We start from the raw sequence: 22096 nt of genomic DNA on the forward strand, positions 1-22096 counted from the left end.
GGTTAACGCTGACTAAATTATTTGTTAGTTCTCACTTAAGGAATATTCAACACAACAACTTGTTTTTAAGAAGTTATTTATTTATTTAATTTAAGTAAAACACCGTTATAAAATAAAATTATATAATACACTCGTCTTAACGGAATCGCTGGTCTTTCACGACTGTCTTATGAAAAACATACATCAACTGGCGATTGCGTCGAACAATGCATTCTGCTTACATAGCTAACTATTCTTAATACTACAGCCAAGGGGTTCCCAACAGACGATTAAATCGATTTGACGTTATGGATATTATGGATAATCATAAACTAATCGTCTCGTTAAAATCAGGTGAAACTAAAATTATTTACTATGTAAAGAACGAAGAACTATACGACATTATGTACGAAGCTCATATAAAAATTGGTCATGGAGAGCGAACCAGAATATGAACGATGAATTGCAGAATAAATTCAAAAATATAACATACTAGCTGAACCCGTGCATTTCGTAGCCCGTTAAAAATGCCATCTCTTTTATGGTCCATAGTTCATATTGTGTGTTAAATTAATTTCATGTGATGATGCTATCAGTATATTTTTATACATAGTGGTTAAAATATATTATAATTTTACAACGATATTCAATTCCGTATATCATTATGTAATTTTCTTAATTTTTTCAATATAATGTTGACAATTTAAATAGGTATTCAATTCAATGATATTTAGGCATAACACTTTCTAACTTACCATATATTCTGACCTATGTCTAATAAAATTTTGTACCAAATTTTGTCGCAATCGGTCCAGCTGTTTAAGAATGTATGTAGGACTAACAGATAAATATATATATAACCATCACTAATCACACAGAACAATAATAACCGCTAATAATAACCGTCACTAAAGCAATCATTTATAAATAAACAAAAATGTCCATCCTAAAAATAAGTCCAGCTGCTCTCGAGAGCACTTGTTTGTTTAAATGGTTGCCTTTGACTACCAAAAAATATTAATATTATTTATTTTATTTTTTATTGGGCAGATGGCGCCACTTTAATTTCATCACACCCTCATCATATTTCTCTAACCCGATAATTTTCTCAAATTTTTCATCCATAAGAACCTTCTCCTGGCAATTACGACCCAAACAAAAAAAGAGTGAGCGAAATCGGTCAGCCGTTCTCAATTGATGAATTGTTATACATTTTGTCTCCATTTTTATATATTATATAGATTTATATTTTTATTTTTATCTGCTAGAAGGCGTCACCAGTGTAACTCAGTTTTTGTCTCTAAATCTCTAACTCACAGGAGTTAGGTCCATAATTTATGCTATACACCCGCTTTCCGACATTCTCTATCATTAAAAAAAATTTGAACCAAATCGGCTTTTCCAGCCGTCTCAACTGATGCAATTTCGAATTTTTTGTCTCCATTTTTATATATATAGATGACGTTGTCATGTTATTTTTAAGTTTATGTGTTCAATGCCAAACTAAACAAAAAGTTCCGAAAAAAGGTATTGTAATCAAACCTATTATAAGTCGTGAACTTAATTCCCGGTGTCAAGTAGACTTAGTAGATATGAAAACTCGCAAAGATGGTGAATTTAAATTTATATTAAATTATCAGGATCACCTAACCAAATTTATTCAATTAAGACCTCTAAAATCTAAAACTGCAGAAGAAGTTGCACATCACTTATTAAATATATTTCTTATTTTCGGAGCGCCAAATATTTTACATTCCGACAATGGACGAGAGTTTGTAAATAAAGTTATATCAGAGCTGTGTTCAATGTGGGATGGTGTGAAAATTGTGCATGGTAAACCACGTCACAGTCAAACACAAGGATCCATCGAAAAGGAAAACCAAGATTTCCAAAATATACTGAGAGCTATGATGGAAGATAATGACACTACAAAATGGTCAGAAGCATTACCATTTGTCCAATTTGCAAAAAATACGAGGTATCATCAAGGTATTAAGCAAACGCCATACGAAGCTATGTTTGGCACTAAAGCACAAAGAGGTCTTTTTACATCTTCTCTTCCACGAGAACAAATAGAAAAACTAGCAACAGAAGAGGAGTTAGAAAAAATACTTCAGTCTATAAGTAAGTATAAAATATTAAATTAAATTAAAATTATTAATATGCAGTGACACCTTATATGCATAAAGTGTGATCGATATATAGTGACTAAATAAGAATTTTTTTTGACAGCCCCTGAAACTGACCAAGAAAATAAAGGAAGTGATGAAAATGAAGTAGAGTCTAACGGTAAAAGCGACGATAACCTTGACGATCAAACAAATAATGTTGAAGATAAGCTCAGCGATAAAAGTTGACAAAAACCAAAAATAATTATTAAGTTTGTAATTTAAAACAATAATACCTATTACAAAAACAATTCAAACAAATATTTTGTATTTAAAAGACATAAATGAAAGGAAGGAGAATACAATTAAGAATAGAGCTTTGGCACTAAATGGACTTCAAACACAATCAAGTGTATGCATGCTGCGATCGTCGAACCAAAAATTTCCGCCTGCTCATGTCGGTGATACTGTTCGAGTGCGTGTTCCAGACATCGATCGAGGACTTATGGCTTACCAAAATATTTTGGCTGTTGTAATGGACGTTGATAATGACTTCTACAAATTAGGAACAAAATATGGGATTATCAGTCAGCTGTACACTCGAAATCAATTTGCAGTGTGCGAAGAAAAATTGATATCGTTTAACGACGTTTTATCCGAGAAGACAATGTCTTTGAGACAGGTATCGACAGCTGCTTCCAAAAGTGGTGGCCAAGGTTATAGGTATACGATTCAATTGTAAAAAAAAATGTAATACAAAAAAATGTAATTGCAAGAATGGGGGAATACTTTGTAACAGTAAATGCCACGCTAGTTTACCATGTTCTAATAAATAAAACTTAATAAAGCATAATATGCTACCTAAACTTAAATATAAAAAAATTAATTTGTTCAACTATATTTATTTATGAATTTATTAGCTATCTATTTTATTATACATATAATATGTTGTCGTTGTCACACATGTCAAGATTCACTAAATAACTATTGCGCATGTCAACAAATACTGGTAAATGTCCGCATTGTGAGATATTTGAAATAATTGATAACATTCACCAAAATTATTAGTGAATGTCGAAATACGCCAGTGACTGTCAACATTTACTGCCATGCGGTCATACACCTTAACATATATATATATATATCAAAGGTACTGTGCAATAATATTGTAATACAGCAATGGCTGCTTCAGCCGCTATTACTGGGTTTACAACTGTAATTGAAATGTACGATGTACCGGGCGCCATAGCCCACTCCTAGTCCCTCAGTTAAATTGATAGCTTTGCCGAATCGATTATCAGACCATCAAACGAGAGCGGTTGGTCTGTCTTCGGATTGATTTCTAGCCATACGATCGCATAATTATTATTTTAACACTCCACCGAGCAAAACAATGGTAATCATATGTCGTCTGCAGCTGTTCAACTGAAACTGCAACAGCAACACTATATCCTCTGCAGTGTGTACACCATGCCCGCATTATTTGCAATTATTATTATTCTTATTCTTATTCAAATTACGCGGAAATCAATCGGTCGAATTGTAATACACGACCGACTGTGATACTTTACCGTTTGCTCTTCCGCCGCCGCTGCCACCGATTATGTTCTGTCTGGTGTTTGATTAAACTAAATTTGATTGTTCCGTATGTCTGCACATTTATGACGCATAATATGTAGTTTTTATGTGTTCGCGTTCGAATATTGTAATAATATATTATTTTCATTAGAGGCGAGACACCGTTGTACCGTTTATCTATATAGTGATACAATGAATAATATGATATTCTTGTTAAGTACAATCATCATAGTTATTGTTGTCGTAAACTGCAAATATGATGTAATTTCGGTAGCGTAGCCGGGTGGAACAGTTTATTGATTTATTAATTTTATACCAGTACGATACGATTGCAGTTTGTCTTTACATAAGTATATAATATTATTATATATTATTATTATTATACTACACTAGCGGACATCATACACTTCATTGCCTGTTAAATAATAAAAAAAATAAAAAATAAAAAAAAAATACCAATTTTGTATACAATTCAAAATTTGTGTCCAACTATTCATTTCATACCCCGCGTAGTGATCTTTAATACTTCCGCGGATTTACCCTATTTTAGTCTTCATTAAAGTTTTTAATCACAGTCAAAAAATATATTAAATAAAAGTATAAAATTATATTCAAATTATACTTATTTTATTTTATTTTTACCAGTTGCAACCGCCCTATAATAATATACAGAAAATATTATTTTTCCAGGATCCATAAGAAAATCTTAAATTTTTTCGGGATGAAAATTTTACGTTACTAGCTAGATTATATGTTTTTATATATTTTAGTATAGCTTATAAAATATCCTTGTAATAAAAAAAAAAATAATAAAATCGGTTAAGTTGTCGCCGAGATTATACCAAACAAACAAAAAATTTTTCTTCTTTTTATATATTATAATTACAGATGAGTACATCAATACCTATGATAATATATGCAATTAATAAAAAAGCGGGTAAGTCGTGTATGTCGCTCTGCTGTACAGTAGGTTACAAGTGGGTTACTGTAATGGATGGCATTAAATTTGAATCCAATGATATTATATGTTGTAGTGATCACGTCGCCTACAGGTATCAGTAGTCAAGGATGATATTTGGAAGGTGACTCTTGAGTTAATTACACAACGTAGAATTCTTCTTAATTAGATTAATTGTTTATTTATTGTGGTAAAACATATATTTATTTATAACATGAAAGCTGAATGTAAGTTAAGTATTCTGAATGATAGAATAAATTCGGTTTGATTCGAATATTTTCTGAGTTCAAAATATTGTTTATAAGAAATTTTCTAAGTCCAATGAATTAAATTAAACAACAGACTGGCGTGAAGGTGCTCTGGCTAGTCTGGTCAAGTCGCGTCTGAATACAGGCCGTTTCGGGGTCTCTTATATAGTGCTACCCTCTACTCCCCATAGTCTACTTGCTCTTGTCGCTGTTCTCACGGATGTGGTATAATCATCTAAACTGACGGAAACGCCACCCGCCCACATATGAGATCAGTACACATCCCGTGCAGCTGCATGCTTGATAATACTGTATCTATTATTATGACAGTATATTCCTAATTTGGGTATCGTTTCTTGGAATTCTTATCCCATAGTCGTGTCTAACGTCCTGAGGACATGGAACGCCTATCTATCTGTTTCCCTAAATGTTCAGTTAATCCCCCATTGTTATGTAATGTTATTTGGTGTCCACGCCCAACTTTTACCTTTAGTAGTCTCTTATTATTTTAATAATCCATGGCCACTCTCTTGGAATTGTTACCCTCTCAGGTGGTGTCTACATAATTATTACCTAGTTGACCGTGAACTAAGCAATGCGGGACGCTAGTCCATAGCAATATCATTGTATACAAAAAACGATTCTGAGCAAAGACAGTTTATCTGTCTAGGATATATTATAGATTATTAAAAATTTTCAAATCTTAGATTTAAAAAGAAAATTTTTTATGAATTTCTAGTTTGAAATAATTTGCAAATTTTCGTGATTTTTACATATGTTGTCAAAATTCAAACTTTGAATGCTTGTAAAAAAAAAAATTGTGACTACGCATTTCTTTTATACTTCAATTTTTATTGTAAAAATATATTATAAGCCTTGTATTAAATTTTCAAATCTTAGATATAAAAAGAAAATTTTTTATGAATTTCTAGCTTAAAATAATTTCTGTATTTTCGTGATTTTTACATAATATGTTGTCAAAACTCAAACTTTGAATGCTTAAAAAAAAAATTGTGACTATATATTTCTTTTATTTTTTAACTTCTATTGTAAAAATATGTTAGGAGCCTTGTATTAAATTTTCAAATCTTAGAATTAAAAAGAAAAACTTTTATGAATTTCTATCTAAGATAATTTCAACATTGCCGTAATTTTTACGTATTTTCTCAAAATTTGAACTTTAAATGCTTATAAAAAAAAATCGTGCCTACGAATTTTTAATATTTTTTAGCTTCTATTGTTACAATGTGTTAGAAGCCTTGTATTAAATTTTCAAGCTTTTCTACCGAACAAATAAATTTTTATCGATATTTATAGAAAAAAAAACTAAAAAAGTTGAAAAATTAAAATGTCAGTAAACAGCTCAAAACAAATCTAAATATTTTGAAAATTTTATCAAATATATGAAACGCCTATATAAACATTCAGTCAAAATTTCAAGTATCTGCGGTAATTTGTTTTAGAGTTACACCAAAATAAGGAAACCGCTAAAAGTGAAAATCCAATGTTGTAAAAATTTAAATTTCAAATACTCATAAAAATTTAATTTGAATTTCCGGTAGAATTTTTATTTGTGATAAAGATTGAAAAACTTGTAAGGAATCTTGTATTAAATTTTTAAATCTTAGATTTAAAAACAAAATTTTTTATGAATTTCTAGCTTAAAATAATTTGTGAATTTTCGTGATTTTTACGTATTTTGTCAAAATTCAAACTTTGTTCAAACAAATCGATTTTGTCGAAAAATGAGTGTGCGTAAAATTTCCCGTTTTTCCCTTAATTTTTAGTTTGTTTTTCTCAATTATTTAGAAAAGTATTATTATTTTTTACTTTTGACCTCCCAAAGTACCAACTAGATTCACTTTCTGATCGAACGAGGTACTGAAGTCAAAAATCGAAGCATTTTTACTGCCCCAAAACGTGATGACAGACGCAAAAAAAAAAAACACACATCATGGTAAAATCAATACATTCATCGCTCCGCTCAGAATCTAAAATGTTATTATTTTTATTTATTGATATTTTTCAATTTTTGTATTCCCTTCCTCGTTTTAGAAACCCTGGTTACGCCACAATGTAGGTATTGTATACACGTCATATTGTAAACAGTTCAGTAAGATACCTGTGAGTACCAATGAGATTACTGTAGACGAAATATTTGAAACTCTCCATTCTCTATTTAATGATTACAAAAATGGCCCCGAGTTAATACCTGAAATAATTTATCGTAACTGTCATTATACACTATCTCGCCCTATTCAATACATATTTAATCTCTCACTATCCGCCGGTTATTATCCTGATAAGTGGAAGAATAGTTATGTTTACTCTACATTTAAAGCAAGTAATCAAAATATTATTAATAATTATCGTCCTATATCCCGCCTGAGTTCACTACCTAAAATTTTAGAAAAAATGATTGCAACTAAATTGTCGTCGGTATTTAGTATAATATTATTTCTGATAAACAGCACGTTTTTTGTTGTTAACGGATATAACGAAAGCTTTTGATAGTGTAGACCTTTTTATTTTTGTAAACAAATTAGAATATAGTGGTGGCATATCTGGACCAATGTTAAGATGGTTCAATTCATATATTATATTTTATATATATTTAATTATAAAGAATAAAAGGGGGGGGGGGGGTGAATTACCCTGTATATATTATATAGGTACTTATTAATTTATTATATATCAATTCAGCAGCCATAGATATGTTTTTATTTCGTTTCTATGGAGATAAAAATCGGTCATGTTAAATCGGTTGGAATAAAATTGTATTTAGCCAAAAAAATATTTATATATGTCAATATAATTGTTGGATACCAATTTCATTATTTTAAAAATTTGCGCGACGTGGCTGTCACGTCTCGCGTCGCAACGTTTGCCATCCTGGAGTCTATCGCCGACGCGCTGTAGAGTCGACCTTTGTACCCTCTGAGAGGGGACGGTCTCACCGCAATCGAGGCTCCAGCGATCGGCCGCCGCCGCCACAAAACTTTGTCGTTTGCCATCCGTCTACCGGAACTATGCACATTGTCGCGAACCGGTGCTCCGTTGCCGTTATCCGCCATTATTTTATATATTTTGCTTCGTGCACCCGAGCCTTCGCGCTCATTAAAAGCTTTCGCGAGTGTCTATCCGCGACTTGCGTTCTGGCCGCCTGTGCCAATCGACGGTTCAATACATTGCCCGTCTTATTCCGCCGTGTCGTCTCGGCTCCGAACCCGTGAACAACCACATTGGTCCGTGTGTTATTTTCTCGCCCGACCGTTATACGCAGTGCGAATCCGCCGGTCGTTGTCATTTTATATTGTCGTTTCATTCCGTGCCTTCGCCCACCCGTCTATACGCAGCGCGAACACGTGGTGATATCCATATTACGTCCAAGCCAGGACTACCGTCTACTCATTTCGAGCAACTTACTAAGTTGATGGTGTCGTAGACTCGTCGGTTGTTCCGACCGATCGCCACTCGCCGATCGTCGTCGTTCCTGGACACCACAACGTCTCATCCAGTTTCGGATTTCTAATCCAGCTCCTTTCGAGCGCCACCATCCGTCGGCGGTGTTGTCGACTTGCCGTTTCGTCTCGAACGACACTGGTGTGAGTATCGTATGCCCGGTCAATTATTACCAATCGACGTTCATCGCCGTCCCGGGACAACTACACCATCACTGCCAGTGCGACTAGGTATCATCAGCGGCTATTAGTCTTCATATCAGGTCGTACCATAGACATAATAATAAATGGACTGCGCTTTCCTCACCCCCAGTCTATCATGTCAGGTCGTCGAAATTGTTTGAGAGAGATGGCGATAGTTGGGGGCAGTCATGGAAGAAATACGTCTATATTTTATACACCATGAATATGTTTATTATTAATAAATGTGTAATAATAGTAAATATTATAATTATTATATAGGTATTATAATAGTTATAAATTATAATAGTCATTCCATGTTTTTACATCGACTGACGATTATATAATCCATATATATACGCGAACAAGCGACTTATTGTGTGTGTTATTATAGTGTTATTTACTGTTATTTACTGTTATTTACTGTTATTTAACTTAAAAAATAATAATTATTATTTTTTAAACAATATTTTAAAAATAATAATGAAAACTTGTTCTTGCCGTTCTTACTTTTTAGTTTATACTTGTTGACACTTGACTGTTGTTTTGGACATTGGTGATACTAGAAACTAGATAATGATTATTTCATGGCTTAAATAAAAATATTCAATAGTTTCTTCCATGCTTGCCCCCAACAATCGCTATCTCTCTCAGTTTATATCGGTCCCGGTTTTCTCTCTCTGAGCGCAGTCCATATATTATTATGTCTATGGGTCGTACACACGATTATCATATTTTGTAAACATTGATATCATCTGTATCAATATTATTATTCGTCCTACGACGTTGTTTCGACATTTGTTTTGTGTATTATTTTTTTTTTGTTCCTTCGCCGATCGATTTGTGATCGCGCACTTATACTAACCCTAGTATTAAGCCATTTATTTGCAGAACGTCATAAAATATATTGTTCTGTCATTATTATTTATGCACATTGTTGTTGTCATTGGTCATCTAATACTCATCATCCTTTATTATTTTAATAATTAGTTAATTTATATTTCGAACCACCTTAACCTTATACAGTCCACTCTACCACTCATACAGGGTCATCGAGATGTTCGACGTAAATAATCACACGACCGACGCGTGACGTGTTTGGCCGCCGTCAGTGCGCACACACACACACACACGCATACGCGTCCCCCGGCTTCTTGTGCAGCCCACTCGCACAATAATATTTATTTTATTTATTTATTTTATAAATTCAACGGGCGAGCCCAATTACAATAGTATGTGGAACATAAAATAGTATGTACATAATGGTAGTTGTTGAATATAAATAGTATAAAATATATATATAATGGTTAGTGTGGAGGTATAAAAATATTTTAAGTGAATAAATTTCTAAGATATAAATTAAATGAACTCACAGAATAACAAATAAAAAGATCGACATTATAATTATTTACATGTTGCATATCACATCTAATTAAAGGGGCGTTCTTACCATATAAAGTGCGCTCGAATGGCATATAAAAGGTGTCTGTCTATCTAGTTGAATGACCAGGAACTAGAAATGATATATTTGACAAAAGATCAGGACAGTAAATATATCCATTTAATAGTTTGAATATAAAGCTAATATCGTTTATAATCCTTCTGTTTTGAAGAGTATCAATGTTTAGATATAGTAACAATGGTTCATATGAAGTATTGAAGTGTGAGGTAAACGTTTAATATTACACTTGATGGATATAAGTCTCAAGAAACGATTTTGAATCGCCTCAATAGAATAAATTGGACCTAGTGTGTATGGAGACCAAATTATAGAATTATAATCAAAAATTGATCTAACTAAAGCGCAATAAAGTGATTTTAGTGCTAAAGCCGCTAAAGGATTATTAAAATTATTACAACTACGCATTATAAAGCCAAGCATTGATGATGCTCTATTCTGAATATGGACATGGTGATCATTGAATGAAAGAGAGGAGTCAAAATATACACCTAAATCTTTAATTAGATTAACTCGTTCTAGTTCAATACCATTTAAAAAGTATTTGTTTAATATAGACACACGCTTTCTAGTGAAAGTAATAATTTTACACTTTGAAACATTCAAGTATAATAATTTATTATTACCACACCAATTACTTATGTTATCAAGATCATATTGAAGCAGATTAGAATCTAGTGGAGTTTTTATAATACGGAAGAGTTTAGCGTCATCGACAAATAACAGTATATTTGAGTTGATATTAATAATATCATTAATATAAATATTAAAGAGAAGAGGAGCCAAATGAGATCCCTGAGGAACTCCAGAGGTGACATTGTAAATATAAGAATTATAATTTTTAAATTTACGACCAGATAAGAAAGAGACTAGCCAAGAATAGAATGGATTGCAAGGGGTGTTTAGCACCCTGAATTTTAATGCTAGCACCCCGAATCCCGTGATTATAACTTATAGTACTATTACCATCACATTTTTAAAATAATTACATTTATTAAAAATTCAAAAACAGTTTTATATTTATTTAATTATTTATAATATAATATGTCGAGTTTACGTCTGGATATATTAAACTGCAATGACGTATAAAACATATTATATAATATCATAATAATTGTGAAATCTTGGACACGTACCACCAGGCCCGGCTCAAGGGGTAGGCGGCATAGGCCCACGCCTAGGGCGGCCTTTTTTAGGGGCGGCATTTAACATTTTTGTCGTCAAGTTCTAATAAAATGTTAACATTTTTATTATGTTTTTATTAATTTTAGATTCTGAGCGAAACGATGAATGTATTGATTTTACCATGATGTGTGTTTTAATTTTAATTTTAATTTTTTTATGTCTGTCATCACGTTTTGGGGCATTAAAAATGCTTCGATTTTTGACTTCAGTACTTTGTAAGATCAGAAAGTGAATCTAGTTGGTATTTTGGGGAGTCAAATTTTTCAATATTTTTCTAAATAATCGGGATAAACAAACAAAAATTAAGGGAAAAATGGGAAATTTTACGCACAATCAGTTTTCGACAAAATCGATTTTGATTTTTTATGTAACTTAAAACAAATAACCATAAAAACATGAAATTTTCACCATGCAATTTTCAAAAATGTTCGACTTCAGTTGAACTATTCATAGGTATATGCAATTTTCGATCATTATTAGTTTTTAGATTCTGAACGAAGGGATGCATGTATTGATTTTACAATGATGTGTGTTTTAGATTCTGAGCGGTGTGTGTTTTTTTTTTTTTTGTGTCTGTCATCACGTTTTGGGGCAGTAAAAATGCTTCGATTTTTGACTTCAGTACCTCGTTCGATCAGAAAGTGAATCTAGTTGGTACTTTGGGGGGTCAAAAGTAAAAAATTCTTAATACTTTTCTAAATAATATTGAGAAAAACAAACTAAAAATTAAGGGAAAAACGGGAAATTGTACGCACACTCATTTTTCGACAAAATCGATTTTGGTTTTGATGTAACTTTAAAACAAATGACCATAGATACATGAAATTTTCACCTAATGTTTATATAAGTATATTCTATCCACCATGCAATTTTCAAAAAATTTCGACTTAAGTTGAACTATTTATAGGCATTTCAAATTTTCAATCATTATTAGTTTTTTTTAAATTAATATCGATTAAAATTTATTTGTTAGGCAGAAAAGCTTGAAAATTTAATACAAGGCTCTTATAACATATTGTTACAATAGCAGTTGAAAAATAAAAGAAATTCATGGTCACAATTTTTTTTTATAAGCATTCAAAGTTTGAATTTTGACAAAATACGTAAAAATCACGAAAATTCACAAATTATTTTAAGCTAGAAGTTCATAAAATTTTTATTTTTATTTAATTAGATTTGAAAATTTAATACAAGATTCCTTACAAGTTTTTCAATCTTTATCACAAATAAAAATTCCACCGGAAATTCAAATTAAATTTTTATGAGCATTTGAAATTTAAATTTTTACAACATTGGATTTTCACTTTTAGCGATTTCCTTATTTTGGTGTAAGTAACTCTAAAATAAATGACCACAGATACTTGAAATTTTGACTGAATGTTTATATAGGCATTTTCTATGTTTGATAACATTTTCAAAATATTTAAATTTGTTTTGAGCTGTTTACTGCCATTTTAATTTTTCAACTTTTTTGGTTTTTTTTTCTATAAATATCGATAAAAATTTATTTGTTCGGTAGAAAAGCTTGAAAATTTAATACAAGGCTTCTAACACATTGTAACAATAGCAGTTAAAAAATATTAAAAATACGTAGGCACGATTTTTTTTATAAGCATTTAAAGTTCAAATTTTGAGAAAATACGTAAAAATTACGGCAATGTTGAAATTATCTTAGATAGAAATTCATAAAAGTTTTTCTTTTTAATTCTAAGATTTGAAAATTTAAAACAAGGCTCCTAACATATTTTTACAATAGCAGTTGAAAAATAAAATAAATACATAGTCACAATTTTTTTTATAAGCATTCAAATTTTTAATTTTGACAACATACGTAAAAATCATGAAAATTCGTAAATTATTTTATGCTAGAAATTCATAAAAAATGTTCCTTTTATATCGGAGATTTGAAAATTTAAAACAATGCTCCTAAAATATTTTTACAAGCATTCAAATTTTAATTTTGACAACATACGTAAAAATCACGAAAATTTGCAAATTACTTTTAGCTATAGAAATTCATAAAAAATTTTCTTTTAAATCTAAAATTTGAAAATTTTTAATAATCTATAGGTAATATATCTTAGAAAGATAAACCGTCTCTGTTCAGAATCGTTTTTCGTATACAATGATATAATATCATTAGATTCAAATTTAATTCCATCCATTACAGTAACCCACTTGTAACCTACTATACCTACAGCAGAGCGACATCCATGACTTACCCGCTTTTTTGTATTATAATTGATTTATTTTTAAATTAGTAGGGGTTTGCATGTCTATAAATATATTAATCTAATTAATTGTTAATTTTATGTGAATAAATAAAATGAACTCAAAATTAAGAGTATTTCAGTATTATTTATGTAACAAAAAATTTGATGTAGTATTTACATGTACCCACACAGCACTCTAATATTTATTTAAGTTTGAATCAACATTTAAATTTAAAAGTAAAAATAATAAATACATTTTATCAATATTAAAACTTCATTTGGTATAAGATTTTAAATGTTATTTAATCATTGTAAAACATTTTTTGAACCGATTTTAATTATTTATTATAAGTTTAAAAATAAAGGTTGTTTAACATTTAAAATCAATGGTTGTTTCAACATGTAAAATAAAAATTTAATGAATATTGTATTAATATTCCTAATAATTAATTTAAATTAAATTAATATTGATTGATTTGGTATTAAATGTTCATTAATGGTTAAAATGTAATATGTATTACATTTTTTACTAATATATGATTAAAATTAATTATTAACTTGTACTGGAATATAATATAATAAAATCTGTGGTAGACCTTATTATAATAATACATGCCTACTATATAATATGTGATATAAAAAATATATTTATAAGCTACCCAACTTAAATAGCTGATCATGCTTCATTATAATATATTATTGTTTTCACACAAAACCTTTTAATATACATATTATATATAAATATACCTATATACTTTTGAATATAAACTCTAATGAAATAAACAATAGTTATAGGGTTTGAATAAGACTTAATATTTAATAAATAACTTTAACATTAAATCTTATTTTAGATATCATTATGAGTAAAAAAACACATACATATATATTTTTAGATTTATTTAATCAATTCTTACATATTTATTATTGTTTAATATTATTATGATGTAATACATTTTTAATGATTTTATATATTCAAGAGATTACACATGATATTAAGAAAGTTAGTATTTAATTTTTTTTAAATGGAATTAGGAACAGTGGTTTTTTGAAGTTGCCTTTTCAAGCTAAACGGAGATTGAGCTAAAATATATTTTATTATATCTTCAATTTCATTGAGTGGAGTACTTTTGAATTTGATTTGCTTTTTAATTGAATCTATAAAAACATATGAAAATACATTTTAGGACATTTTTATAAGTAATATTCAAAACTATTATACAAACAATATACAACATATAGATGATAATATCATTTAATACAAAAAAAAGGAGAGAAATTTAATAATATCAAATTCACGCAGAAATTAAACACAATGTAAATATGTGTACCAGACAAAAAACAATAACTGTAAACAGTGGTGCATCTAGACACTTGGGGACCCTAAAGTCAAATATAAAATGGGGCCCTTTAGTAAAAAATGTAAATGGTCTTAAGCAATCAAATTTACATGGTACACCGCTATCTCCCTACCCATAAGCTAATCAAAACCTTTCCATCGTTAATTCTAAATAAAAGCGAAATGGAAATCTTTGTGATAGATCGGCTCTGAAAATGCATGACCGATCTGGCTGATTCTTTTTTTGATGTGTTTGTAATTAATAAATCCTAATAAATATGAAAGACAATTTTAGAAAAATCCACCAGAAAAGTAGAAAATTTCAAATTAAAACAAATATTATATAGTCTTTACTAAACAATACTATCATTGCAGATTTTATAATATATTTTTGCATAATAGGTAAGTTAATATATAATCATAATATAGACTATCTTCCAATGAAAATGACGTCGGGAGTTAATTTCTAAATAAAAAATGTATATATGTATATTATATTATAATCAATAACATTAATACTAATTATTAAATCCTTACCAAAAATAACAGAACATATGAATAAACTTGAAAATTTTTTTTCCCCTTTTTACCAGTATACGAAAATTCTGATAGTAAACTATCAAAAAAAAGTTTTGACATAAGTCTTTTGACAACTAATTTCACATTTTTTCCTCCAATGTGAGAAAGTTCTGTGATCTGAAAATAATAAATAATTGTGCTTGTATTATAAACGTTATTTTAAATGCCTAATGCCAAATATATACTTATAATCAGCTTAAAAAAAAATTCTCTTATATGGCATATGAATAATATAGTTAACTTTCAAAAATATAGTCTCCTTTTATCATTAATAACACATAGTATAATGAACTAATTTGAATAACTTACCAAACGACTTTTGTAACTTTGATCGCCTGATATTTTGTCTTCAAATGTTTGCAAATCATAAATATTATCGATTGGCAGAGGACAATCACTAAAGTCAACATTATCAACTTCCATCACAGGCTTATTAAATGAATTTTGTTCCAAATACTTTTCGATCTGGTCCAACTTATCATGCATTACCGTTTGATTGCTTAAAACTTGTTTTAACTCATATTTTAAGAATGTTATATTTCTTAATAGTTGGGTCTGAGATTGCAACAGATCTGAAAAAAAATGAAACTTAAATTAATAATATTGAAAATATGTAACTGTTATTTAATTTAAATTAGGTACCATTAATATTATGACCAAATTCTGTCGAGTTAGGCATATTATTATAATCCGCCAAACTTTTTTTCTGTATGGTACCATTACTAACTGTAATAATAACTGTGTATTATAATATTGAATGACGAGAAAATTAAACAATAATACTTCTTACCATTGTATCCTGTAGGTTTACTAAACAATTGTTTGTCAAGATCATCATTTACAATTGAAACATTATATTGTGTGCTTTGTCTTTTGCTGTCTGTAAAACACAAGTTATGAGACATTAAATATTAAAATTATTTAGTTAATTTTTTCATAAAAATTAGCTTACTGTTTAAATTTCTTGGCCTTATGTCCTCCACAACTTGTTCATTGGAATCATCTTCATAAGTAATGTTCTGGTATTCTGGACTATAAACAACTAAAAATTCATGATATTAAAATTATGTTTAAATATATATATATTATATTTTAATTATAAATTATTTATCATTACATTGTATGTTTACTTTTACAAAATTACAAAAAATAAACTGAACAATATTTTACTTACCATCATTTAACATTACATGCCCATCATTTTGATTTATTGTCAAATAATTTTTTCCTGGATACAGGGTTCCTAATACCTATAAACATATATATATATATATATATATATATATATATTACAAATTATACCAACAAAATTATTTTTCATAATGCTGAGCTAAAATAATAATTACCAATATTTTTGCTTTTTAGCTCACTACCTTGTTCATTCTCATCTTGGTTATATTTAATTCGCTTATTGCTTGAACCTTTGAATACTACAAACATAGAATTTAAAATGTATTGAATGACTATTTATATTCAAAATATGTATACTACTAGGTATACTATGTATACATTAAGAATGTGAATATTATACCTTCTTGTGATGTTGATTTTGTTGACGATTTAGAACTTGATGCCACTGTAGTAATTGGTTGACTTTTTATCACTAAAACATATACAAATTAGATCATATTTATACATTTATACCTAGGTATATATTATTATAAATTATAATATATAATAGTGTAATATTAATTAAAATGACGAGCTATTCATTTATATTCAACATAAAAAAAGAATTCAAATTAGCCGTTTGATTTAATTTAATATTAAATTTGATTACTAAGAACTATAAACATATTTTAAATCATGAAATTAACTGCAACTAGGTATTTAGTATAAATATATTAGTACATTACACATGATATACTAACATCTCAATTTCTGAGGTGAAGGTGACCAGCCATTTTTTTTCTCAGATGTGCTATTTTTTCCTTCATTGGTAAATTGAGATTGGTTTTTGTCTTCATTTTCAGAATCTGCTAATTTACATCGTTTATTATTAGAAAAATCATAAGAGATTTTAAGTTTAAATTTAGAAAAATCAATTACTATAAACTTAAAATATAGTTTTTTGGTGCAAAAAACTGAACAATTATGTAAATTGTACAATATTAATTTAATACCTTCAAATAGAGGCATAGAAGATGTAGATGATGATGTAGGAGAACACTGCAGGTTACTAGAAGTTCTATTTATAAAGGATTCGTCAGCAGAAAAATCTGATCTATATCTAGCTTCTTCAGCCAATTTGCGCGCGTCTTCAAGAGTTTCTGCATACATTTAACAAATCATAATTGTTAAAACGTATTTTAATATATTTAAGACTACATAATATTCCTTACTGAAAAATACTATTTCAACTTACTTATGCCTTTAGAAAGTACCCTAGCTTTTAGAAATTTGAATTCTTTATCATTTGGTGTCATTTTTTTTTCTATGAACTTTTTTATAAAAAGTTTAATTTTGGGCCAGGCACATACCTTGCCTTTCATCCATAACGATGGGATTGCCTCAACTGTCTCATCATCAAAAAAATGGACTATAGAATAGTATGATGAATCCATTTGAGCTCTACAAGAAACAATATATTATAAATTACTTATATTTAAATTTTTTTTTTTTTTTTGCTTGCAGCACCTATATTTAAGTAGATTTATTATTCTGCAGTTATTATAAAATACTATAGGAATCAGTAAATATAATTAGATAGGACTTAAAAAATAAACATACAGTTTAAAAAAAATCCATGTGATATTTGCATTGCAGGGATTATCTATTTATAGGAAATACATTATAAAAATATCAAATTAACACATTTTGTATAACTATATCTACATAATAATAGTTAAATAAAAATTATTTATAATTAAAAATATCAAAAATTTAATATAGATTACTATGTTAAAGGACAAGCAATAATCTTGTATGAAATGTTTTAAATATTAATAAAGAAACATTAAGACTATTATTGTCAAATTATTAATTACCTAACTGAGAATGAATATTAGTTTGTATTAGAATGTAAAATGGGGTAAGCAATTGATACACCTTCATTGTTACGCAATATCATGTACTTTCTAAATGTTGTTTGAACATCAACTATTTCAAAATTGTTTGATAAATTATCTACAATAGCTATTCCTAATTTAAAACTATTAACAGGCTTATCAAAAAATATTTCAATTTTCTTAAACACTTTAACAATAAATACTACATTGTCATTATTATTGGAATTTTTGCAAATATTATAAATCTTACAAATTATTAGTTTGCCTTGTACTTCGTAACCTATGTAGCAATCAGAGTTTGATGTTGTAACTATTTTAAAGTTATTCATTATAATACATTTAAATTGTGACCAGCCAGTACAGTGTTCAACTAGTGGTCCATCATTATGTTCTTTTATTACATGTAATTGATCATTTGATTTAACAATGTAACAAAACGTAACTCTTTGGTTTTATGTTTTATTAACTTTTATTTTGCACTTCTTTTTTTATTCATATTTAACATAATATAGGAATACAATACATAATTTCTTTTAATTAATTTATACTCTGTATAGAGCGTACATATATAATACATAGACAGAGTTGGACTCATTCACAACATATATATCATAGAACAGGGCTACACTTACAGTACGTACGGACTATCAGATTTACTGGGGAGAGTACAGAGGTGGTGTGGTTTATTACACCACTTGTACGAGTCAACTTGTTCCACACAGTATACTACGCTTTTTATAGCGTAGTCTATGGGAGCGTCGGAGTACTGATAGTACGCGTTTACTGGTGGTTCCTGGTGGTTGACGGCAACGGATGTCGGCTGACTGGTTGGCACTGGTCGTCGGTGGCTGCAAACGTCGACTGGTTGTTTGACACTGGTCAGTCGGCGGCGAATGTCGGGAAGATTGGTCGCGTTCTCAGCGTACTCTAATCTTAACACATTGTACGATATATTCCTAGTACAAGACCGTATACTACACATACAGCTGTAGTCGGCGTCTTTGGAATATATCCCTCAATGTGCCTCCTCGATACTACGAGGGAGAGCGTGGTGTCTTGCTGGTGGTCTCGACGTATATTTCTGTATGATCCTGATTGTCGGAGTGTATTGGAACTCCGAGACGGAATGATATGTTTTTACGTGTTGAATAGGTGTTAAATACATTGACGGGTAGAGAAAAGAAGTTTTATACGTTTATTTAAGTTGAGGCTACTTAAATAATTATACTAACATAATTATTGATGAGGGTTCTCCATGATTACCGGACGTTGATAATCGCCAGTTAAAAGGCCGAGGTCGTAGCGCGCTATCTATCGTCGGTGTATGCGTGTGGTACCGTGCATGATCGACGTACATCGGTGATACTGGTAATACTAGGGCGCGCCGTAGTCTATCATGATATATGACTATATACAGAACTGTCCCGTTACAACAAGGGTGGGTTTACCAAATTCTGAAATTTCTTCATATCGTTTAATTACTTGTTCTAATGGTTTTTCGTGTTTCCGGATCATTTTTTTTAGGAATTTCATGTAATTTTCAAAAGGGAAGCAAGAACACCTATCGAGGGAACCAAATTTTCTATAATCATCAACAATATGAAGTAACCCATGTATATTGAGGGAATTGAATTCTTTTCCATATAATTTTTCATATTTATCCACAAAATAAGCCAATAACTTCTCACAATAATCAATTAAATCTATGCCTATTCTTGGAGTTAACAAAATTCTGAAACACACATGCAAACATAAAAAATGTTTAAAAACATCATCTTTTAGAATACCTTGCAATGCTATGGGCCCAGTATAAAGCAAAAAAAGTCTATATTCAGTAGCTTTCCATCTAGACACGTCAGAAAGGGATCTGGGATATCTCGAAAAATCATTTGTAATGAATGATCTAAGTGACAATTGATTAGAAGAAATAACATGCATACTTCTAGATTGTAGGCGCACTGATAGAGGAGCATTTTTTAAATTACCTAACCATAATAAAATAAGCTTTTTTACAACTCCTAAACATACTAGATGCATGTAGTCTAAACTAAAATTGCAAACCATGTCAATATGTGGTACATCAGTTAATATTGAAATTGAATCGGTCATATGATGTTCTTCATAAGTACGATTTATGAAGTCTGTATGTGTTTTTTTAATAAACTGTGTACCTGGGAAACATGTTCTAGCTCCAATACGAATACCTTCTATAAAACACCTTGTACACGAGGAAAACCCTGTATGGCCTTTAGTTTTTAGAATAAAACTTTTTGCTGGAACATCACAACAAATGCAATTCACAACAACATACTTTCTACCATAAGGTGTAGATATACCTATGTTTGACAATTCTTTTAACTCATTTACCAAATCACTCAAATATAAATTACTATCCAAAGGCTTTTCCAATCCCCAGTAAAGTCCAATTAAAAAAACATAGGTTGATGATGATATATTCTCAATACTACCGAGGATTGGCCAAAATGTGCTCCCCGAACTTTTGCTGATAGGTAGGCCATCAATTCCTATATTGATATTTATTGAGTCCTCAGAAATATTTAAAAAAATTTTTATTCTCTTTAGTTCATTAGATATACCAAAATGATAATACTTCCCAGGTGTAACTGATTTAATGTGCATAGAATGATTATTTAAGTTGGTTTTCAGAACTGTACGAGCATCAATTGGAAATTTACTAAAACATTTGTGTGATTTCAGGCTTTTTAATAATGCAGATAAAGCAACATTTGTAATATTATGACTGACTGCCCACTGAGCTATAACTTTTAGTATTGATTCAGCATCATTATTATTACACAAATTAAAACCTGAACTATTTATATTATCTAAAAGTTTCTCAGTAGGACCATCAATATCACTATCAGATGAACTATCCAGTAATTCATATACATCAGATTTATTTGTATCATATATATCATCAGTATCGACAGTATCACTACAGGAACTAGGTTTAAGTATAATTGACTGTGCAGTATATTCATTTTCATCTGTTATATTATTTATGTGAGACGAGGTAGATGCTACAGGTATAACCTCTGGAATTTGAATTAGACGTTCTACGGAATGTTCTCTAAAAAGATCAACTACATCAACCTCTTCAGTAAATCTTCTACGTTTTGTAGACTTACTAAAATGTTGTCCATGAGCCATATTTTTAAAAATTAATTTAATATTAACTTAAAATTGTCTAATCCAATAATTTAGATGTACCTATTGTAATTTGTAATACATGTAATACTAGTAATACCTACTTAACTATTTAAAATGTTATTATACAGGTACAATAGCCTATAGCCATATAGGTAAAGATATGAAAATATTATATTAAAAACATCGATGTAATAGATTATTAGTATTTGAAAATTGATTAATGAATAATACTGACTTATAAAAAAGGTATTACCTAAAGATACTAGCTAGTATACCTACAACCTACAAATAAAATAAAAACGTCAAATAAGTACTTAGATTGGCAGCTATTTTATTATTTTAGAAAAAAACAAATTATTTTAAAAAAAGTAGGTAGATTAGGTATTCATTAAATCTGCTGGGTCCAGAGAAATTAAATATAAGAACTACCTATAATATGTAAATAGTATACTTACCTGGGTGGATCGTGGTACCTACCACAATTCCTTATGTATTTATGCCGTATGCTTCGTATTTTCGTAAATTTTTAATTTGAAGACATCATATAATTCAATTAACACTACAATAGTAACCACTTTTAAAAAAATAGCTATAACCACGTGTCTATATACAATCTATACAATTTAAAGAGAG

General features: G+C 29.5%; 2 protein-coding genes and 2 pseudogenes across 2 annotated transcripts in view; 2 read left to right on the forward strand and 2 right to left on the reverse strand.

Annotated features, from left to right (window-relative positions):
• The window catches only part of LOC107168336 (uncharacterized), a 268417-nt gene that overhangs the window by 204871 nt on the left and 41450 nt on the right, over window positions 1–22096 (forward strand). The window lies entirely within an intron of this gene.
• Window positions 1449–2923, forward strand: LOC107168335 (KRAB domain-containing protein 2-like; annotated as a pseudogene).
• Window positions 14388–17848, reverse strand: LOC149056599 (uncharacterized; annotated as a pseudogene).
• On the reverse strand, window positions 18289–21463 carry LOC149056600 (uncharacterized). Its single transcript, XM_089221919.1, has 3 exons — window positions 19741–21463; window positions 18925–19219; window positions 18289–18436 (listed from the first exon to the last, which is right to left on the reverse strand). The coding sequence occupies exons 1-3, from the start codon at window positions 21461–21463 to the stop codon at window positions 18289–18291; spliced, it is 2166 nt and encodes a 721-aa protein (XP_089078045.1).

Source organism: Diuraphis noxia, unplaced genomic scaffold (assembly GCF_037042655.1).
Source record: "Diuraphis noxia isolate RWA-SAM2 unplaced genomic scaffold, SU_Dnox_SAM2 contig0003, whole genome shotgun sequence".
Lineage (NCBI taxonomy): Eukaryota > Metazoa > Arthropoda > Insecta > Hemiptera > Aphididae > Diuraphis > Diuraphis noxia.